Genomic DNA, 22,697 nt, shown 5'->3' on the forward strand with positions numbered 1-22,697 from the left:
ATCTATCTATCTATCTATCTATATTCTTTTTTTTTTTTTGAATCAGAGTCTTGCTCTGTCACCCACGCTGGAGTGCAGCGGCACGCTCTCAGCTCACTGCAAACTCCACCTCCCGGGTTCAAGCGATTCTCCTGCCTCAGCCTCCCAAGTAGCTGGGATTACAGGTGCCCACCACCACACATGGCCTTTTTTTTTTTTTTGTATTTTTAATAGAGACAGCGTTTTGCCATGTTGGCCAGGCTGGTCTCGAACTCCTGATCTTAAGTGATATGCCTGCCTCGGCCACTCAAAGTGCTGGGATTACAGGCGCGAGCCACCATGCCCGGCTAATTTTGTATTTTTAGTAGAGATGGGGTTTCTCCATGTTGGCCAGGCTGGTCTCCAACTCCTGACATCAGGTGATCTGCCTGCCTCAGCCTCCCAAAGTGGTGGGATTACAGGTGTGTGACATTGCGCCCAGCCACCTTACAATCTTACAAGTTGTGTTATGTGTTACCACAAGCAAATTCTGTGCCTCAGTCTTTCCATCTGTAAAATGAGACTCATCATGTAAAGCACCTTGGAGACTGCTGGCCACGTAGGAAGCCTCTTTCTAACCTAGCGTTCCCGCCTAGGAGGGCCTTACTGGCAGCTGGTGTTCTCCCGCTGTGCTCTCTGCACCTTCTGAGAGATCAGCAGGGACCGGCTCCGGGGTTAGGCTGGGTTTGGAGTCCAGATGCCCAGCGGACAGAAATGTGTAGGAGTCTGGGTTGCAGCTGCACAGACAACACACTAACTTTATTCACACTGGTACAAAAGTAGATTTTTCTAGAAATGTTCTCTTGCGCCAGAAGGAGAGAGGTTGAGCAGCACATGGTGGGAGGGTGGTGGGAGGAGGCTGGGCATGAGGCCAGGGAGGGCGGAGCGCCCAAGTGTGAGTCAAGGAGGCAGGCCTGGGGCTGAGAAGCAAGGGGAGCCAGGTGTGGCGACCCTCCACCCTGTTCTTCCACATTGGAGCATAGAGGGGCACACATAGATGTTGGGGGAGCTCTCGGAAACACAGGAGAGCCACAGGAGAGCCAGGCCAGGGAATGTAGGCAGGAGAAGGCTCTGGGTAGAATTGCTGCCCACGTCCTTTCTTCTCCTGGCTGCAGCACCCCCGTGGGATGCCCCAGGCTCTGGGATGCCCCGGGCTCTGGCATGCGTGAGGCTGGGCAGGCGTGCCCCTTCTGGCTTCCCCTTCCTGACTCTTCTAGAAGGGCTGAGCATGCCCAAGAGGTGGCCGGTGGGGCAGTGAGGAGTGGGTACACAGAGATGCGTACACAGGCAAAGAGGGACAGAGGCTGGGCTGCCTGCCAAGGGGCCCCAGGGTCTCACTGGGGCAGGGCCTTGAGGATGGCATTCACCTCCTCCGCCACGGCTGTCAGGGCAAATTCAAACTGGTCCTGGGGAAGGGCAGTGGCAGGATGGTCACGGAGAGGCCTGACCTCTGCTCTGCCCTCAAAGTGGGGAGTTTTTGGTGGGGGTGTGGGGCCCTGGGCAGGTCCCCTGGGAGGAGGGGAGTCCTCCTGGAGGAGGGACAGAGGCAGGTGGGATAGGTTGGCAGCTGCCGCTTTCCCTGGGGTGGCCAGGAAGTGGGTGCTAGGGAAGGGTGGCAGCTGGGGTTGGGGCAGGAAGGCAAGGTCACCTTAGAGCGGACAAGGCCAGGCCGCTGGTCACGGACATGCTCCAGGGTGGCAGCGATGTCAATCTCCTTCACTCCTGGAGATGGGGGTGGGGATGGGACTGCTCAGGGGGTGTCCAGAGGAGGACAGGACCCAGAAAACCTGGGGCCTCCTGGAGGCGAAGAGCTTTGGAGGGCTGGGCAGAGCCTAGAGGTTGACAACCTGCTCCTTCTGAGCTCCCAACCCTGTGTGCTGGGGAGCCTCTAAAAAGGGCCTGGGGGCTGCGGGCGCCATGGGGAAGCTCCCTACCTTTTGCCATGCGGTTCAGGACCATGTCGATGAGGATGTAGGTGCCGGTCCTCCCTGCACCATCACTGAAACAGGAGTTAGTGACAGGTTTAGCTTGCAATGCAGCAGAAAGGAGGAGGGATGGAGGAGGCCTGAAGGCCTGGGGGAGGGGAGGACACTGGGTGACCCCTTTGGGTTGGTTTGGAGAAGGAGTGAGTGAGCTGAGGATGAAGGAAAGCTCATAGCACCTGCACGCTGGGACTTGGGCCTTGAGAGGGGAGTCTGTGACTTGTGGGTGTCACTTGGGCAATAGGACAACCAAAGAGGAGAGCCATGGCTCAGCCCTGAAGCGTAGGCAACAGGAGGGAACTGGATGGGCCTCTCTAGCCTTCAGCAAACTTTTTGTGTATGGGGGCCAATGGTCAATATTTTTCAACTTTGTGGGCCACATACAGTTTGTGTCACATACTTTTCTTCTTTTTTCTTCACCCATTTAAAAATGTGAATGCCATTCTTAGGTCTTGGCCACTAAAAACAGGTGGTGTGCTGGATTTGGCCCATGCCTGGTTTGCTAGCACCAAGGGGACAGGCAGGCAATGTGCACAGGAGACGCACACAGGGAGCTGGACCAGAGAGAGGGACCTCCTCTCCACCCACCTGCAGTGCACGATGATGGGGCAGGAGCGACCCCGGTAGCACTTGTTCACCTTCCTGCAACAAGAAATGGGTGTGAGGGCCAGTGGGCACCAGCAGAGAGGGAAAGGGAAGCCGAAACACATGCCATGGGCCTCTCTTTCTTCCTTTTCTCCCCACCTGCCGGGGGCAGAGGGGGAAGATGGTCGGAGAAAGGAGCCAGGGCTGGAGGCAAAGAACCAGAGCTGGTGTGGGTGGCACTGGGCTCGCCTTACAAGCTAAGTGCCCAAGCTATGTGCCTGGAACAACTGATTTAACCTCTTTGAGCCTCAGTTTTCTTACCTGTAAAATGGAGGATAGGAAGAATAACCTCCTTAGGGTTCTTACAATGATCACATGAGATAACCCATGTAAAGAGCTAAGTGCCAGGTCTGGCACACAATAGGTGCTCAATACATAGTAGCAACTATTAATGATAATACATCATCATATTAAGAGCCGCCTCTGCGCAAGTCCAAGGGAATAGGCTTTCTGGTGACTTCAAGGGTGTCCGTCTTGCTACATCGTTGCTCTGCCCCTCTGCCATCCTCTATGACCACCCAGGCTGTTCTCCTCCGGACTCAGGCTCCAGTGGTCCTTAACAGTTGTGACATCAGGCTGCCCTGGGCATAGCATTCCCCGGGCCAAGGGAAGACAACCCCAACCCCTCAACTCGGGACATTGTGCTACTGTCTATCTCCCTGGAGCAGTCTCACTTCAGCACAGGCATTCTGTGGCCACATTACATTCAGGCTTGGGGTCCACTTGGACCTCAGACTTTTCTCTGCTGCTCCTGACCACGTCTCAGTGAGGAGTAGGGGGCTTCTCCATCTCTCAGTGAACCCATCTAACCTGCCCTTGTCCTTTATGACCTTTCTGCTTTGGGAGTCACCTGCATACTCCTGATATCCCTGCAAGCCAGAACTAGGGAAGATCTTCTTAGGGGTTCTCAGATTGAAGTTTGGAACTTCGCAGTCCTTCAGCTATGGGACCAGGTGACTTAGAATGGCTTTATAGGAGTCCACATGGTTTTCTAGCTCGTTGGCTGTTATGTCAGAGGGCTGGGGTAGAAAAGTAGTCACAATAGTTGTTTTTGTTCATTTAATAATGATAATAGGCAGCATCTAGAGTTAATTGAGCCCTTGCTATGTATCAGGCACTTATGCTAGATTTTACACACTTCATCAAATCTTGCAACAACCCTCTAAAGCAGGGGTCCCCAATCCCTGGTCCATGGACCGGTGTCAGTCTGTGGCCTGCTGGGAACCGAGCCGCATAGCAGGAGGCGAGTGGTGGGCAAGTGAGTATTACCGCCTGAGCTCCGCCTCCTATTAGATCAGCCATTGCAGTAGATTGTCATAGGAGTAGGAACCCCATGGTGAACGGCACATGTGAGGGATCTAGGTTGCCAGCTCCTTATGAAAATCTAATGCCTGATGATCTGAGGGGGAACAGTTTCATCCCCAAACCACCCCCCTCTCCCAGTCATGGAAAAATTGTCTTCCACAAAACTGGTCCCTGGTGCCAAAAAGGTGGGGGACCTCTGCTCTAAAGCATGTGTCATCATCCTCATCTCACAGGTAGGGGCACGGAGGAAGGCCAAGGAGCTTGCTCAGGGTCACTTTCTTAGGGTCTCTTTTATTAATTTGTTTTCCTTCTCAGGGGGCTTGACTGAACTGCATTTATTTTTTGTTTTGTTTTTTTTTTTTTTTGAGAGGGAGTCTGGCTCTGTTGCCCAAGTGGGAGTGTGGTGGCATGGTCTCGGTTCACTGCAACCTCTGCCTGCCAGGTTTAAGAGATTCTCCTGCCTCAGCCTCCTGAGTAGCTGGGAATACAGGTGCTTGCCACCATGCCTGGCTAATTTTTGTATTTTTAGCAGAACGGGGTTTCACCATGTTGGCCAGTCTGGTCTTGAACTCCTGACCTCAAGTCCACCCACCTCGGCCTCCCAAAGTGCTGGGATTACAGGCGTGAACCACTGCGCCTGGCCCCGAACTACATTTATTAAGCAACAATTTATTTGTTCTGGATGTCTAATGCCAACTGAGTTTACATAATTCCAGCCTAAAGCAATCTTTTAGCTTATCCGTGCAGCTTTAAAACAGATCCATGCACTAGTTCTATCACGATTTTTTAAATGTGGAAAAAAGGAAATAGCTCTGATACCCTGGCACTGCTTTCAAGATGCCTGTGTCTCAGGCCTCAGGGACCCCAGTTAGAAACTGCTGTCCAGAGGTTCAGAAACTATACCCACGTCCCCACCCCCAGCTCTGCTCCTCTGTCCAGTACCTAGAGACATTAGACCAGCTTGGCAAGGGACAGAGAACCAGGAGAAGGGTGCAGTGCGGGTGGGCCCCTGCCCTTGGTGGCAGGCTTCCCAAGTACATGTCTGGGGCTGGGAAAGGCAGGGGACGCTGGAGGGCTGACCTGTCTTGGTGTCAGTGTTGGAAAAGGGTAAGCCCCTCAGGTAGCCCCTGTCTAGTCCCCACCTGCTCCACTGAGCCCCCCAGAATCCAGAGATCCTCCCACACTCCTTTTGACAATCTTTGCCTCTTCCCTGTCCCCCTTGCTCCCAGCTCGGGGTGGTCCCCGGGCCACATGTCCTGTCTGTCCATGCAGCAGCCACACCTGCCAATGATCACTTTTGTGACTATGCAACTGGAGTGAGAATACTAGCTGCAGATCACAAAAATGACACTGGCAGCTGTGAGGGAGAGAGAGAAAGAGGGAAGAAGGGAGAGGGAAGGACAGAGAGAGGAAAGACACGCAGGGGGAGGGAGAGGGAGAGACGGACAGAGTGGCAGAGAGAAACTGGCAGACAGGGGAGGGAGGTGGAGAAAAACAGGGGAGGGGGCAGAGAGGGAGAAATGGAGAGAGAAGGAAAGGGTGAGGCAGAGACAGAGTGAGACAGAGATGGGGAGAGAGAAGAGGAAGAAAGAGGAAAGTAAAAAGAATGAAAGCCACATAAATAAAAAAAAGAGAGGCGGAGAGACGGAGAGGGATGAACGAGGGATGAAGAGGAGGGATGGTGGGAGACGGGCAGGCAGGAGTGAGAGACGGAGGGGGCAGCGAGGCAGCGCAGTGCAGGGCCTGGAGACAGCGGGGCAGGAGGGACCAGGAAGGAGACAGGAAGCAGGGACCCCGGAGAGGGAGGGGAACCAGAAAGCGAAAGGCCCTCTGGAGGAAGCAGGTGGAGGAGAAGGAGCCAGTCCCGGGAGCGTGAGAGAGAGGGAGCGGAGCAGCAGCGGCCGGCGCGGAGCTGGCCCACGCGGGTGGTAGAGCCGCGGGGACGGGCACAGCCGGAGCCTCAGGCCTGGTTTTAGGGGTGGGAACGTGGGGTCTGGAGGGGGCGGCCAGAAGTCAGAGGCCGAGGCTCCAGGCCCGACCCGGGGCTCCAGGCCGAGCTGGCGGGCGGACCTCGGCTCCGCCCCCGCCCAGGCGGCCCCTCCAGGCGGGGGCGCCCGCGCTCACCTGCGGAAGTCCAGCAGGGGCCGCGTGGAGGCAGGTGTGCCCTCTGCCGGCCAGCTGAGGAAGTGGAACTGCGTGAGCGTGCGCGTCTCCAGGGTCTGCACGTTCTTCAGGTAGAAGCTCCGCACCAGAAAGTCCTCGCACCAGATGTGCTCCGACACCAGGTTCACCTGCCCGGCAGGGGCCCAGACCTGAGCGCCGCGGGCTGCCCCAGTCCCAGCGTTTGCGCGCGCGCTCCTCGAGACCTTCTCGGTCTCTCCAACCACCCCCCGGCCTCCCAGGACGGTTCAAATGATAAGTTCCAGCGGTCCCAGGAACCCTGGCTACCTGTCACTTATCTACTGCTCAGGACCATTGGTAGCTTTTCCACCCAGACACAACTATTGTTGTGAGCCTCTCGAGGTCGGAGTTTCTCCTCCCTCTCCCTCGCAGGGTCTACCGGAGTGTCGGTGCTACACGTGCCATAAACTTGTATGAAATTCTGTAATACTCTTATTGGATTTTTTTCATTAACTACCAGCAGGACCAATGAAAGGCTTTTTAAAAAACCGTCATGTGCTTATTTGGTGGGGAAAAAATTACTATTCAGGCTCATCTGGTGATGAGAAGCTTCTGTTATGTTCTTAAGGTCTTTTGTCTTAGTGGGGGCTCACATTCTCCCATTTGTCTGAAATCTTTCTCTTTCCCCTGCTTGGCCTCTGCCCAGTTCCCCCTCTTTCTCCACCCCTCCACCTAGTCTCTCTTCGAATGAAAAAGTTTGTTTCTCTTTTACATTAGTAACATATACAACGGGTATTTCTTTCTTTGCTTTGGCCACCAGGAAACTCAGAGCTAAATTAGGCACAATTAACGTACGTCTTAATCTCAGTATTTGGGTATACTTATCTTCCCTGTCTAATATATACTTAGCTATTAGCTTCTTACCTCGGTTTTGGTGGTTTTATAGTTTTATTTCTGTGCCTTTATCATAAGTCTCTATGAATGTTTTTTGACTCTAGACAGGATACACACACACACACACAATGTACATATGTGAATATATGTATATGCATATATGTGTTTATATATATTCATATATGTATGAATCATGAGCAGGGCCAATAAAAGGCTTTTTAAAAAGACTGTTGAGTGCTCATTTGGTGAAGAAAAAGTTACGAAAAGGCCATCATCTACTCTCCCCACATCCATTGTCCCCTTGCTGTGGGGCCCTGCTGACCTCATATACATGATAGAGGGAGGCACCCTCATCTGGCCAGTAGCGGTCACACTGCTTGACACCATCCTCCACCAGCGGGGTCAGCATGACGATGACGGTGCAGCCGCTCTCCCACACCATCTAGGGACAGAGACCCAGGTGAGCTCCACTCTAACCTCCCTGGGACCTGGCTGGCCACAAGGACCCCAGAGAAGCCCTCCCTTTAAGACCCCACCTGCCAGAAGTCTGCGATGGTATGGGACAGTGGGCCCTGCGTGGCTATGTAGGCTGGCATCCGAGGGTCATGCTCAATCTGGAGGCAGAGAAGATACACCATGAGCCAGTGTGGGAAATGCCACTATGGACAGGCGTGGTCAAAGCAAGTGGGTCAGGGTCTAAGAAGGCTGGCAATTCCCCCTTTCCTTGCTAGGATATCAGGCCCCACCACTCCAGGGGGTTGGTGGGGTGGGAGGTGACCATGGGGAAATGGAGTGCCTAGGGCCAGGATAATGATGGGGCAGAAGTGGGGGCTGGAGTCAGGGCCACTCACAATGGGGCTGGCGTTGATGTAATCGCTCCGAGAAGGGCTGCTCTCCACTTTCAGTTTTATGCGGGCATGGTCATCTGTACACCCCACCACAGATGGCCCTCTGGTCATTGGCGTCGTGGGACCTCTGCCACTCAGCCTCAGCCAGAAGCCCAACCCCTCACCCCAAACCCTCCAGACCTCACAGCAGAGAGAGGGCTGGGCCAGGTTGACCAGTAGGGTTCACTCACAGGGCAGGAAGTCAGGATGCCGGTTCTTTTTGATGTTGCCCTCCCCCTGCGCGGTGGCACAGGTGTTTGGCTCTGCTTGGTAGGCACAGAGGGCCTGCCACTCCTTGGCCAGGCGGTCCCGGTTCCTCAGGTGATCCTCCATGTATGCCTGTGGGGGCACCACGGTCTGGCTCTGGCCCACACAGCCAGCCTGGCCTCTCTCTCCATCCCATTCCTTCACCCACTCTGAGCTCAGGCCCTGTCCTGACCAGAATCATGTGTCCCGTGGAGATGTCCATGTTGGCTTGGGCAGGCTCCTCGCACCAGGACGGAGTGCTACTGTGGGAGCTGGGGCTGGCCTGGGCTGCGTCGCTGAACTGGGAGGACACACTGCTCACCCGCGAAGGCTCCGGCGGACCCTCCGCCCGGTTGAACAAGGACTTTGCGGCCATGTGCTGGCGGCACAGGTCCTGTGGAGGAAGAATCAGGTGAGGTCCAAGAGTCCCCTGAAACTTTTCAGCAGGGCCCTGGGTTCGGCTCTGGGCTCCTAGGCTTGTCCTTGACTGATTTTCAGTGAAACTCAGCTCCTCTGGGGGCGGGTCTTCTGCCTGGCCCTGATCCTTTTCAGGGTTGTTCTGCTTGGGTGGTGCTTATGTTAACCTCAGACGTGACAGAGTGGAATCCCAGAACCCCAGAAGCACAGCACCAAGAAGAACCTCAGGCACCGTATGCTCCCAATTCCCATGTGTTCATAAAGGCCCATGCCATACTCCCTCCCACCAGGGCTTCTCCAGCCCCCACCGGACCTTCCCTGGGATGAGGGCTCACTCCCCACTCAGTTCCTACCCTTACTCCATGCAAGACCCAGACTCCCAAGCCCCTTGCATTTCTTCTGCTCTACCAGCTTCTGGGACTGCACACCTGGTACTCAAAGGTAGTGTCACCATGGGCCCCCTCAGGCCCCAGGGCTGCCAGGCGCTCCTTGTCCCGCTGCCGCGCATGCTGCCGCACACACAGAGCCACAGCCAAAGCCACCAGCAGCCCAGCCACACCTGCCAGGGCCACCAGAGTGAGCAGCACTGAGCGCATGGGAGAGGTGCTGTGCGCGATTCGGGGAAGGACTGCAGCTGCCTCCTCCCTCTGTGGGAACAAGGCTAGAATCAAGGGAGGCAGTGGCACGGGGAGATTTCAGAGCTGCTCCTCACCCTGCTCCCCTGTCACAGCCCCTGTTAGGACATCTCCTGGGGCAAAGCTGGGAGAGCAGGAGTATGGTGGTACAGCCAGATGGGCTCTCAATCCCCATCGGATCAACTCAACTACAGTGCAGTGCCAGAGGCCCCCACCAGGAGTGTTTGCATTTAAAAACGGACAGAGAACCCTAGGAATTGAATTGTAGAATGTGAGGCATCCATGTTGGACGCAGAGGACAAAGATATTTTGAGTATAGGCCAGGCATGGTGGCTCCCGCCTGTAATCTCAGCATTTTTTGGGGGGGTCAAGGTGGGCAGATCACCTGAGGTCGGGAGTTCGAGACTAGCCTGGCCAACATGGTGAAACCCCATCTCTACTAAAAATACAGGAAAAAATTTAGCTGGGCTTGGTGGCGGGTGCCTGTAATCCCAGCTACTTGGAAGGCTGAGGCAGGAGAATCTCTTGAACCTAGGAGGCGGAGGTTGCAGTGAGCCGAGATACAGCCATTGCACTCCAACCTGGACGACAAGAGTGAAACTCTGTCTCAGACAAACAAACAAAACATATTTTGAATATAATGTCATTTCTGTGCAAGGTGTTCCCTTGGAATTTGGAGACTTTGCTCCAGCAGGCTAAGGGCGGCTCAACTAGTTCTCAGGTCTTTTTACTGCACACGGCTGGTCCTGCAGGGAAAGGACACCTGCGCCATCTGCTGGTATGAAAGAGAACGGCAGGGGGAGGGGCTGCTTGAGCGAAGGCCGCGCCCACCCAGCCGGGCCTACGGACACCTGAGGTTTCAGCTCCAGTTCTCCCCTCTGGCTTGCCTCCAGCTCTTGTGGACAATATCAGCCCTCGGGGGCCTTTGACTGATTCTCCAGTTAGCGCATACCTGTCCCACTCCTGTCTGCAAGATTTGGAGCCCTGTCTGTGCTTCCAGTTCAGACTTCACCAGCCCTGCAGGGAGGACAAAGGTCAGGCTCGCTCCAGTCCCATGTGGTCTCCATCCTCTGTCTTGCTCTGCCAAGCGGCAGGCAGGGCCCATGTGGGGTGGGAACATTTCAAGGGGGCATCAGTCACAGGCCTGGATATATCCACTTAGGAATGGGGCTGGGGCCAAGCCTGGGATTGAGGTCGCAGAGATATTTACCTGCTTGTTGGGTCACATCAGCCAAAGACAGGTTCTGCTCATTGTGCCGGATGCGGAAGGTGAGGGCTGGTCCCACCACACTGCCAGATAGGAGCTATGTTACTGCCTTCTCCACCCCAGACCGAAGCCCTCTCCCCATTAGAGCATGGGGCTGGAGCAGATCCGGCATGCCGTACAGGGGCGTCTGAGGCAAGGAAGATGCTGGATGGGGCCAGCAACAGGCTGGGTGTAGCTGGACCTTCAACACAACTGGGAGCATCCCTGAGCTCAGAGCTTGTCTGCCCTTCTTCCCCAAGCCCCTCCAGCCACCTCCTTGCTCAAGCTGCTTTCTAGATCTCGGCCACTGCCCCAGCAAGGTGCCAGCCCCACCTGATGTTGATGAAGCTGCCCGAGGACATGTGCACATGCTCAGCCAGGATCTCCAGCAGCTTCACTCCTGCAGCCAGGCTCAGGGGCCTGGAGATGGGAGAAGGCAGAAGAAGGAAAGTGGGGCAACCCTCTCAGTCATTTTCTTAAAGCAGGCCACTCCAGGGGTGCAGAGCAGCCCGCCAGTTCCCTGTCCCTGCACATCTGCACGTTTTGCTCTCTGCTTCTGGCCAGGCAGGCCAGCCCAACTCCCAGCAGACGGGAAGGCTTCCCAGGATGCAGCCCTTACTTCTGGTCAGTGACGATGTAGCCATATTCCTCCGCTGCTGGTCGGGCTGAGGGCTGTCCTGCCACTGTGGGCTGGCTTTGGCCCAGTGGGCTTTTCTTCTCTAGCAGGACAGATGTGGCAGCGGGTCTGGCAGCTTCCGGAGGCTCAGAGGAGACAGGGCTTGGTACCTGCTGAACTTCACTGAAGGTGGGGCTGGCAGTGGGGTGTCCAGGCATGGGGGGTGTACGGGCTGGAGGCTCTGCTGTGTCTCTGCCCTCCACTGGCCCCTCCATTGTCTGTTTAGAAGAGGGTGGAGGTGTGGCCTCTGGACAGTGCTAGGGGAAGGGGTCTCCTGGACTCGGAGCTCTCCACAGTGGAGCTCAGGACCTGCTTTTCGCTTTCTACCCCCAGGGACCACTGCGGTGCTGGGTACAGAGAGGACACCAGAGCATCTGAGACAAGTAAGTGGATGCATGAATGGATAAAGGATTGAATGATTGAAAATGGTCTGTGCTAATCCACAGAGTGGGCCTGGAGACAGAAAACCCCTGCAGCAAGAGAAGCTGGGGTGAGGGCAAAAGACAAACAGTCAGGCAGTGGTTTCTAGACTTTTGTTTAGCCACAAAGTCTTAGAAATCCAACACATGAAACAGAAAGAAGCAGAGCTCCTCCAGCTACAGAAGCTCAGGAAGGGCTCCCTGCTCGAAACTTCCCTCCTCCCCTAGTATGATCTGAAACGATGGCAGTGAAAAGAGGAATGAATTAAGAATTTGGTTTTCTAGCCCCAGTTCTGCCATCAACTTGTTGGGAGACCTTAGGCAATAACTTGTGGTCTCTGGGCCTTGGTTTCCCCCCAAAATGAGGGGTGGGAGGATACAGATTCTGGGTCCTGAATTTGAGATTTAGGTTTGGTGAGGGGGCGTGCTGCCATGGAGTGATTATCAGTCAAGGAGGTGCTGGGGACTTACTTTCTTGATATCAGCTCCAACATTTACAGCCCCTCCTGCAAGACAGGAAAAACAAGAGTCTGGAAAAATGGCCGTGGCCAAGGTCTACACAACACAAGTGGGAGAAAGGGCCAGAGACCCTGAACTTGGCACATTTGCTGTGGTCTTCATCTCAGTCAGTGACCATGACCCTGTTACTGTCTCATCCTAAGCCTGGCCTCATTCCTCTTTGCTTCCTCCTCCCAATTTATTGTTTTATTAACTCCTCCCTCTGCCTCTGCCATTGGCCATCTCTCTCAAAGCTACTCTTTGTTCAATTATTTCTCTACACATCAATTACTGGCTTCTCCTTAGCACTGGCTATGCCTGTTTTTAAGCCTTCATTGTCACCAACTCATCCTTCCCGATGCCTCCTTTTTCCTGCTCACACTCTCTGTTGGCTGCTTTTTCCATTACTTCCACCCTCTAGTCTTTCCTGATCTAACTCCTAAGCTCACCACCCTACCCCCTTGCTCCCTGCCTTGCTGGCAATGACCCTGTGTCTCAAAGGAACTCTCTCCCCTAAAGCCTGACTTTTCCCCTCCAGGCTACTCCAAGTGGTCTTGAGGCAGGGCAAGCGGCCTCCATGGAGCTGGGAGATGGTGGTCCCTCCCTCTGCCTGGACACTTACCCAGATTTCTTCCTGCACCCTTGGGCAATAGCTGCAGCAGGGTCAGGAGTGTGGAGAGCTGCTCAGGGGTCAGCTGACGCAGCTCTACCCCATAGCCCGCCAGCACAGCAGCCAGCCTCTGCAGAGCCACATCTGCTGGAAGTCAGACACAGAGCTCAGGGCTGATTGCGCGATGAACTTGTGGGATGCTGATGAGTGAGTGAGGATGGGAGGGGACTAGCATATTAAGAGACTCTTCCCAAACACCAGGACACCAAGGGGTACCCTCCCTTTCCCAGCCCTTGTCCACACTTTGCGGGAAAGGTCTTTCTGGGACCCAGATCAAACTTCAGGACATTTTGACTCTCCACTGCAAAGAGTCACGTCAATTCCACTCTCCACAGTGTCCCCACCACTTTCCTAGTGCCTGGCATAGAACAGCTTGTCAGTAGACGTTCCTTAAGTGTATGAATGAATTTAAGGACAAGTTAACAAATGCATGGATTGTCAAGGAAGGGCCCAACCATGGTTCCCCCAAAGCAGCCCTCACAGGGAGGTGGATGCTGAGGACCTTGTTACCTGGTTGCACTGCGGGGGAAGCAGGCTTCTCTCCATGACCCCCTAGTCCTTCCTCCTCATAGCCTTCTGGGGAGTCCTCTGCCTGGCTGCTGCCCCCTTGTTCTGGCAGCCTTGGCACCCTGGCCCTGCTGGGTGCTGGTAACTCCTGGGCCAGATAGAGGAGCCCAGAGTCCTGAAAAAGCTGGGAAGGTGAAGGCCCTGGAAGGTCCCCATAGGAGTGGCCAGGGTGGTCCCCAAATATGCCCTTGGAGGCAGTTCTGCTGAAGAGGGCAGGGGCTTCAGCCTTGGGCAGGGGCCCGACACTGACCATCCCTGGGGAGCCCTCTGAGACACGGGAGCCATCACGGGAGCCAAACTGTGAAAAACCAGAAATCTGGGTAAGAGCAGAAATCCGGGCTGAGAGACTGTGGTCAGGGTGGGACCAGAGTCAAGGGCTTACCTGGTGGAACAGGTAGGGCTGCAGCAAGGCAGGTTCGTAACTCAGGGCAGGGTGGGGAGGCTGTGGGGGCAGCAGCAGGTGTTCCAAGAGAGGGGGGAGCAGCTCAGCCTGCAGAGGGGACAGAGAGGAGCTGGCCCCAGCTCCACCTCTGCCCACTGGTGGTTGTGGAAGTCGATGCTGGGAAGCAGGGGCAGAGCCAGTGGGGATGTCCTGTAAAAGCAGCTCCCCAGCAGGACCAGGTCTCCTGGGTGCCAAGCCAGACCTGTAGAGGAAAGCAAAGTGTATGTGTTGGAGCCGGGGGAAGGGCATAGAGAGCCTGCAAGGCAGAACTAGTCGGGTCCAGGCAGGCTCAGCAGTTAAGAGCAGGCCTGACCTCTTTAGAAACTGGGTGACCTCAGGGGAAGAGAGATGGGCTGGGTGGGCATGGGGAGGGACCAGAGGGCCAAGCTGAGGGCAGAGGTATCTGCCTTCCTGGTGAGCATGGCTGGGTCTCTGAAACAGCTGCAAAGGCTGGGTAATCATGAGGCCGGGGATGAGAAGGGGCAAACAGGAGCAGGGGAAGGCAGCCAGGAATTTCTCTAGATGAACTGTGGCTGCAGCTGTCCCCGTTGCCCCGTGTGCCATGTCCCCACACCTGGCTCTCCAAGTGTATGTCCAAATATTCGGGACTGCTCCTCCACCCCCCATCACTATGCCGTCTTCATCCTGGTATTCACCGTCTGAGCTCCGTAAACCTCATTTACTTTCTCTGCTTTGCAGAGTCTGGATGATGTCTTTAGAGGCCCTAACCACAAAAAGATGATGACAGCTCCTGTCATATAGAAATTCACGTAATAATGAAATGGAATATTGAATAACTTCAGTCCAACAAAATTCTAATTTCTCCCATGATGACTACGTTGATGCTTCTTTTAAAGTATCCAATGTAAAAGTTTTTCAAAACATTTAAAAAATGCCCCTGTTTTTCTGGATCCCTAGAGATGAGCTCAGCTCCTGTTGACCATGTGAGCATGTCAGAGAGTGACCGTTCCTGCACCTCTTTACCTGTGTCCCAGCATGCTGGCCTTGGTGCCCACTTCCTTCCCCTCCCCCGCATCCATTAGGACAACCACAGACTCACCAGCCTCACCATTGCTAGAGCTGTCGAGAAAGGCTGCCTACCTGTCCCTTGGACGGGGCTCTGGTGGGCGAAGCCTGGGAATGCGCTCCATCTCCTGAGAGATCACATACTGGGTGAGGTCATCATGCCAGGACAATCCTGTCAGGAAAAAGTATAGCGTAAGTTGGTTCAGGAGTCTAGGGATCCAGTAATGGGGACCACTGGGGATCAGAACTGTACCCTCTGCCCTGCAGCTCAGGGGGTTTGTCAGAGTAGAGGGACAAACTCAGTGGGTGATCTGAGCTGTCCTCTTCCCACCCTCAGGTACAGCTATTGGAGCCAGACCGCCTGGGTTTGAATCCTGCCTTTGCTACTGATGTAACCTTGGGCAAGTTGCTGAACCTCTCCAAGCCTCAATTCCCTCATCTATAAAACGGGGATTTACACCTCCTAGGATTGTTATTATCATTAAAATAACACATATAAATATCAAACAGTTAGAATAGTGCCTGTCATGTAGTGAACTTTTAACAAATGCTATTACCATAATTATTATTACTATTGTTGTTATTCTTTGTGTTGACCCTGAACCTCAACTTTCTCTGTAAAGTGGAAATGATACATATTTCAGGAAGCTGTTGTGAGATCAAGGGTGATCAGGGAAATCAAAGTGCTTAGAAAACTCTAAAGCACAATCCACATATTTTAAACACGTATAATCATCTTCAGTGTTGTCATTATCATCACCATCATTGTTATCATCATCATCTTATTCATAGACAGCTCTCCTGTTTGACTCTTTCCCCAAAAATCTCTGCTGTCAGGAGTTATTCTGAAGGAATAATTTCCCACTTTTCACCCTCATTTTTTCTTCTCTGGTTCTGGATTTAAAATCTGTGCTGCTCTTAACTCGTATTCTGGTATCTACCAACATCCACACCTGCCTCCTTGCTTATTCACATTAGATGAGCTGTCTATGTTCCTATTTAAAGCCAGTTCCTCTGAGCTCTAGATTTCGTCCCCTTTCACCTACTCAGGAATATTCTCCTTGCCATTCTCTCCTCTTTCCTACATAATTTCCTTTGTTCTCTACTGAATTATTCACATTATTCCCATGCAAACAGTATGCAATTTCTTCCATCTTAAGAAAAATACTGCTTGATCCCACGTTCTTCTCCAGGGATCACTCCATTTCTTTGCAGCAAGACTTCTAGAAAAAGTTGTCTGTACTGACTGTATCCAATTCCTCTCTTTCCATTCCCTCTTAATCCACTTTATTCAGGATTTTATTCCCAACTATTCTACCAAAGCTGCTCTCATCAGGATCGCCAGTGACGTCTGCATGTCCAAATCTGGTGGTCAATTCTCATATCTTATTTTACTTATCCCGTAATCATCATTTGACACTGTTGGTCACTCCTCCTCCTTGGTACACTTTCTCTTGGCTTCTGGAACAATGAACACTGTTGTTTTTGATTCTACTCCACTGGCTTCCCCTTCTCAGTCTTCCTGAGAGGAAGTTGATGGTTCCTCCTTTTCTCCTGGTCCTCATTTTTTTTTTTTTTTTTTTTTTTGAGATGGAGGGTCTCACTCTGTCACCTAGGCTGGAGTGCAGTGGTGTAATCTCAGCTCACCACAACCTCTGCCTCCCGGGTTCAAGTGATTCTCCTGCCCCAGCCTCCTGAGTAGCTGGGATTACAGGCACTTGCCACCACGCCTGGCTAATTTTTGTATTTTTAGTAGAGACAGGGTTTCACCATGTTGGTCAGGCTGGTCTTGAACTCCTGACTTCGTGATCTGCCTGCCCCATCCTCCTAAAGTGTTGGGATTACAGGTGTGAGCCACCACACCTGGCCTGGTCTTTTTAATGTAAGAATTATCTAGGACTTGATCCTTGGTCTTCTTCATAGACACTCAATCTTTTGGTTATCTCATCCACCCCATGGGTTTAATTACCATTTATATGCCAAAGAATTCCAAATTTATATCTACAGTTGAGACTTCTGTCTCTCAGAATCCAGTCTCATGTACTCAACTTCCCACTTCACTTGAGTAGACATCTTAAACTCAACATATTCAAAGCTGAACACCCCCACAAATTTGATCCATTTGCAAGTTTCCACATTATAATTAGTGACATCTCCACTTATTCAGTTATTCAGTAAATAAAACCTTTGACTCCTGGCTGGGCGTGGTGGCTCATGCCTGTAATCCCAGTACTTTGGGAGGCCCACGCGGATGGATCATTTCAGGTTAGGAGCTCAAGACCAGCCTGGACAACATGGTGAAGCCCTGTCTCTACTAAAAATACAAAAATTAGCCAGGCATCATGGTGCGCACCTGTAATGTCAGCTACTTGGGAGGCTGAGGCAGGAGAATCACTTGAACCTGGGAAGTGGAGGTTGCAGTGAGCCAAGATCGCATCACTGCACTCCAGCCTGGGTGACATAGCAAGACTCTATCTCAAACAACAACAACAACAACAACCAAAAAACAAAAAAAAACCCAAAAAAATCTTTGACTCCTCTCTTTATAACCATATCCAATATTTCACGAAATAATGCTGACTACCTTAAAAATAAATGTAGAATTCTGTCATCCTTCATTCCTTCCCTGCAATCACCCTGGCCTAATCCATATTCATCTCTTATCTGAGTTATTGTAGTTTTTGTTTGTTTGTTTTAGTAAAGTGAAAGCAGTTTATTAGAGAAGTGAAGAAACAAAAGAATGGCACTCCATAGACAGAACAACTTATTGTGGCTGTTTTTAGTGGTCCCCCTCACCAACTCTTGACTCCATCTATTCTAGTCTCACTACAGCAGCAAAAGTGATGCTTGTAAAGTGTAAATCAGATCATGCGCCCCTATGCTCCAAATCTTGTAATGGTTTCCTTCTTTACTCAGAGTAAAGCCAATGTCCATACATTCCCCTATGAGGCCCTAAAGTGATCCACATTCCTTCTCCCATTACCTACCTGACTGGACCTTCTACTCTTCCTCTCCATCACTCCTCTACAGTCCCCTGGCCTGCATGGTGTTCTTCAGAATTGTGCTTTTGTCCTAGCTATTTGGTCTGCCTGAAATACTCTTCCACTAGATAACCTTCTGACAAACTCCCCTACCTCCTTAAAAAGTCTGTTCAGATTTCATAGTCTCAATAATGTCCACCTTGACCACCTGATTTCCTGATTTAATACTGTAGCTTTCTACCTCACCATTTTGATCGCTTTATCCTGCTGTAATATTCCATGCTATTTATCATCTTCTAAGACACTATGTATTTTCTAACTTTTATAGTGTGTTCCCTCCCCTTATCCCCCAAACATAAACTCCAGTTAGCAGAGATCTTTGTTTTATTCCCTGACACATCCCAAATACCTAAAACTATGCCTGCTACACAGTCAGTACTCAATAAATACTTGTTGAATGAAGAATGGGTGAGTGGAATATTATCCTGGCTGAGGATTCCAGAGTTCTTGGCTCTGCCAGGGAGAGGAACTGGTCCTAAGGAGATGGAAGCTGGCCTTTTCCAGTGACTTCTTCTAGAAACCTCCTTTGGGCTTCTCCAGAGAGTCCAAATGTGAATAGCCCATCTCTAGGGTTCCACCTCTCACTCCAGCAAGATCTGGGAAGATGAGGCTCCAGCAGTGGGGGTGATAAGAATATTCCTTGTAGAACAATATTCTTCCCCACCCATAACTAACCAAGTTCCAGTCTCTCTCCTCCAGTGCACCCAGACCTTACCTTGAGACATGAGTTGTCGGAGCACACCTTGTAAGCGTTGGAGAACTGGGGAGGTGACTTGCAAAAGGGGCCGGGCCTGCCCCACTCCCACCTGGCACTGCCCAAACAAGCCATCTGAGGGCACAAAAGTGGTGTCAGCAGGGGGCTTGAATAAGAGGCTTTCCAAAGTCCAGGTTGCAAATGAACAGTACTCTCTTCACCTCCTCCCCTACCTCTCCTCTTCCAGGCAAGTCTTCCTTCTTCTCAAGTCCAGTAGCCCTCTTCCTTTCTGGGCCTTCTCTCCCCTTCTAGTTTTTTATTACCCCTCTCCCCACCCCACCCCCATCTTGTGAGTTCTATGCTTGGGCCTCACTCACCCTGAATACAGACTTCCAGGTGAGAGCAGAGCCTGCGGTCAAATAGACAGCCTGTAGAGGAACAGGTGAGCAGAGGCTCAGACACCCACACACAGAGAATGGGCAGATAGGTGGACAGGCTGGGAAAGGGGGAAGCAGATGCAATTTATTCTTTCATTCTAAAGAAGGCCTTAAGCTGGGAGGAGAGTAGGAATCAGGCCTGAAATTCTTAAAAGGAATCATGGGATCTAGTTTTGGATTTTAAGAATTTTGTGAGTCTGTATCCTTAAAAGCCTGTTTGCTTAACTGAGTGATGGGGAAGAAACCTTCCAGGTGCAGGGAGAGAGACTCATAGAATTACTGTAGGAGAGGTTTTGGCCAAATTCTGAAAGGGGAATTTCCTTCCCAAATATCCAAAAGCATCCTATAATGGCCTGGAACTCAGAAGAGGTGGAAACCCTAGCACACTTCCCCCGGTCGGGGGAAAGAGCGTATGGGTGGGGCTGGAGGGTGCCTCGTAGGCAGCTCTTCCCGCGCTGTCCCGAGCCGCTGGCGCTGTCCGCGGTGCTGAAGCTCTAAGTCTGGCGCCGCCAAGGGCTCGCCTGGAGGCGGTTACCAGAGAGGAAGGGGTCACAGAGCGAGGACTGTCCACTAGACCTGAGCCCTCTGTTCTATTCTGCCAACCCACAGCGTCACAGGAAGTACTCTGCCTCTCGGGCCTCCAAGCCCGGGTGGGGAAAGGGGGCGCCAGGCGGCGAGGCTGCGCCCCTTCCCCCACGCGCCGTCCTCCTACCCCCACCCCCCGCCCGTGAGTCAGCGCTGACTGTCTCTGTCCGCACAGATGTGAGTCAGCACCAGGCCTGGCTGTGGGGAGGGGGACAGGAGAGGACCCTCCCCTCTTCATCCTCTTCTGCCCCCTCCCCGTGCTGTCCCCCGTTACAGGAGATCAAATCGCTGCAATCAGCCTTTCTAGGCTTACGGAGAAACCCTGGTCTCTCTCTTGGCGCAGCTGGGACTCTATGCCTGCGGCCCAGGTTTCCACTGCCCAGAGATCACCGTTCCCTCATCCTCCCCGCCACGTCCCCGCCCCCTCCTCTTCCCATTCCTCAGCGCCTGTCACCGCCTCCCAGGCGCCTCGGAGCAACTGGCTTCTCCTGTGGTCTCGCAGCCGGTCTCTAAGTCCCTCTGCCCACATGCACCCCGCGTCCTTCTCCCCAACCTGCAATTTTCCCCTGAGCCCAATTCTCTTAGGTCCCGCCCCCGTATTCCCAGCCCCACCTCCAGGCCTACGCCCCTTTCCTCCCAGACGCCCTCTCACCTTCCTCATCTCGCATGCCTCCCCCAACCCATATTCTACCCGAGCTTCATGACATTTCACCCCCACCCCCATCGAGTTTCGCTCCAGGCCCCAAGCTGCTCCCCGCCCCCCACCACCCGCCAGCCCAAGTTTCCTCCTGACCGTGGGCACTAACGGCGCTGCAGCCCCCCGGGCGGCTGCTCAGCAGCAGGAGGCAGAGGAGCAGCCGGAGACCCCCGGATCCCCCGAGACTCCCAGGCCGCCGCGGGCGCCGCATCCTTCCGAGCTCCGGGCGCTCGCTCCCGGGCCGGAGCCGCAGCGACGCTGGCGGGAGCCTGCCGGAGGGGCCGAGGCGGGGCCTGCCGCTCCCCACCTCCCTACGAGGCGGGGTCTACATGCCCCTCTCGCTGCAACGCGGCCAACAGCAGGCGGGTGCTGACGACACCTCCACCCCCGACTCGTAAGCTAATTTGCGTCACATATGGCGTAAGAGCCCTGTCGGAGCGGGGGACCTACCCAGCCCATCCCTCCTCCGTCAAATAGTAGGCGCTTCGCTAGAATTCCCACTTGGCCCCACCCCTTTTTGACCTGTGGCCCTCTTCTAGGACCACCTCTGTCTCCCCGCCCCAGGGTGGGCGAAGAGGGTCAAGTTGAGTGGGGGGCCAGGAAAGATAGGTGGGTCCAGAATGATAAACCCGAAGACGAGAAGCAGAAAAGCGGGTAGAATAAGTACTCTTACTCATTGTCATTGATGGTATTGGTCTCTTCCTTAAGAAGAAGTGGTTAGGCGTGCCTAGATTCCAGTTCTAGCAGGGCATCTACTAAGAGTATGACCTTGGGCACCTTGTTTAAATTGTCTGCGTCCAAGTTTCCTGATCTGCAAAGTGGAGGTACTGATAGTTAGTATCTGCCTCACACGAAGATTGTGAAGATTTCGTTAGTTACACTAATGTGGATCACTTAGAAAGATGACTGGACTGGTACATACTCCATGCTCCATACATATTAGCTTTCATCATTAGCTTTTATTTATTTTTATTGAGATGGAGTCTTGCTCTTTGGCCAGGCTGGAGTGCACTGGTGTGATCTTGGCTCACTGCAACCTCCACCTTCTGGGTTCAAGCCGTACTCCTGCCTCAGCCTCCCTAGTAGCTGGGATTACAGGCACAGGGCACTTTGCCTGGCTAATTTTTGCATTTTTAGTAGAGATGGGGTTTCACCTTGTTGGCCAGAATGGTCTTGAACTCTTGACCTCAGGTGATCCAACGGCCTCCGCCTCCCAAAATGCTGGGATTACAGGTGTGAGCCACAGGGCCTAGCCTCATCATCAGCTTTGACTCTCCTTTCTCTCCCCCTGTGCCAACTCAATCAATCATTTCATGGTTTTTGCCTGCAAAATACATCTCCCATCAGTCCACTTCTGTCCATCCTCACTACCTGAACTAAAACACTGTACCCTTTCACCACGACCACTGCAACAATCAGCTAACTGCTCTTTTGCTTCCACTCTAGTCATCCAATAAGTAGGAGAGTGAGCTTCTTAAGTTCAAGTTTGATCTCCTTCCTTTCTTGCTTTCCAGTAAAATAAAATAAAATTAAAAAAGGACAGAAATGCATAATGAATAGCTACACACTCATCATCCACACTTAATAGTTATTGATTTTTAACCATATTTGCTTCTTTTTAGTATTTAAACATGAATGATAGACATCATGACATTTCTCTTCTAAATATTTCGTTATGCATCTCCAAGAAATAAGGACATTTTCCTGCATAACCTAAGTGCCGTTACAATACCTAAAAAATTTACAATAATTCCTTAATATCATTTAATGCTCAGTTCATATCCAAATGTCTCAGATTTTTTTCCCCCAAATGTTTTTTCTTTTCAGGTGTTTTGTTCAAAATAACAGTCAATTAAAGACAACCACTGCCTTTGTTATGTTTCTTAATTCTCTGTAAATTAGCATAGACACTATCTCCTGTTTCCCCTCCCCCACTTTTGACATCGTCATGTTTATAGACCAGGTCAATTTTTCTTTAGAAGTCTTCTTCTGGGTTTGTCTAATTGTTTCTTCATGTTGTATTTCCCTGTATTTCTCCAGTGTATAACCTGTATATCACCTGTATTTCCTGTAAACTAGAAGTTATATATGAAGTCTTGATTGTATCAAATTAAAGAATTTTTAAAGCAAGATGCCTCTCATTGCATCATTTCAGGAAGTACGTGATGTCTGCTTGTTCTATTAGTGATGTTTAAATTGATCACTGATTTAAGATAGAGACAGCCAGATCTCTGCATGTAAAGCTGTGTTTTTCTAATGTGACCAGCATGTAATCCTTGGATGATACTTTGGCACTGTGAGACTATATAATTCCTCATCAACTTTTCACCTAATGGCTTCACTATTCATTGGTGATCCATCCTTTATTAAATGATTTCATTAGAGGTTGCAAAATGGAGAGTTTTATAATCCTATCATTCCATTCACATTTATCACTTATTTTATTTTGTAAAGAAGGGCTTTCTCTCATCAACTGGGTTTAGTTTACACTAAAATGCAACTCTAACTGGAAAGGTAACATACATTCTTAGTTTTTTCTCTTTATCCTT

At 52.1% G+C, this 22,697-nt stretch overlaps 1 protein-coding gene across 2 annotated transcripts; it reads right to left on the reverse strand.

Moving 5' to 3' along the window:
- Positions 1 to 749: 749 nt before the first annotated feature.
- On the reverse strand, positions 750 to 20,517 carry LOC105481262 (protein tyrosine phosphatase receptor type N). 2 transcript variants are annotated; one of them, XM_011740747.2, is made up of 23 exons: positions 20,245 to 20,517; positions 18,807 to 18,857; positions 18,451 to 18,564; positions 14,770 to 14,866; positions 13,609 to 13,870; positions 13,170 to 13,524; positions 12,612 to 12,746; positions 11,963 to 11,997; positions 11,016 to 11,290; positions 10,730 to 10,816; positions 10,361 to 10,440; positions 10,103 to 10,167; positions 8,944 to 9,162; positions 8,292 to 8,492; positions 8,044 to 8,191; positions 7,817 to 7,890; positions 7,502 to 7,579; positions 7,288 to 7,407; positions 6,075 to 6,241; positions 2,589 to 2,642; positions 1,953 to 2,017; positions 1,667 to 1,740; positions 750 to 1,424 (listed from the first exon to the last, which is right to left on the reverse strand). In XM_011740747.2, exons 1-23 carry the CDS (start codon positions 20,357 to 20,359, stop codon positions 1,353 to 1,355), a joined length of 2,943 nt encoding a protein of 980 aa, XP_011739049.2. In that variant the 5' UTR covers positions 20,360 to 20,517; the 3' UTR covers positions 750 to 1,352. The 2 variants fall into 2 exon arrangements, with proteins under 2 accessions (XP_011739049.2, XP_011739050.2); XM_011740748.2 differs by having other exon boundaries at positions 12,612 to 12,743; positions 20,245 to 20,514.
- Positions 20,518 to 22,697: the final 2,180 nt, after the last annotated feature.

The sequence above is a fragment of the Macaca nemestrina genome, chromosome 11 (assembly GCF_043159975.1).
Source record: "Macaca nemestrina isolate mMacNem1 chromosome 11, mMacNem.hap1, whole genome shotgun sequence".
NCBI lineage: Eukaryota > Metazoa > Chordata > Mammalia > Primates > Cercopithecidae > Macaca > Macaca nemestrina.

Excerpts from the sequence above, each read along its gene's own strand:
- LOC105481262 (XM_011740747.2), bottom strand. The coding sequence starts at position 20,359 with ATGCGGCGCCCGCGGCGGCCTGGGAGTCTCGGGGGATCCGGGGGTCTC. Across the intron at positions 10,817-11,015 it reads TACATCGTCACTGACCAGAA|GCCCCTGAGCCTGGCTGCAG; the intron begins GTAAGGGCTGCA and ends TCCCATCTCCAG. Across the intron at positions 7,408-7,501 it reads CCATCGCAGACTTCTGGCAG|ATGGTGTGGGAGAGCGGCTG; the intron begins GTGGGGTCTTAA and ends CTCTGTCCCTAG.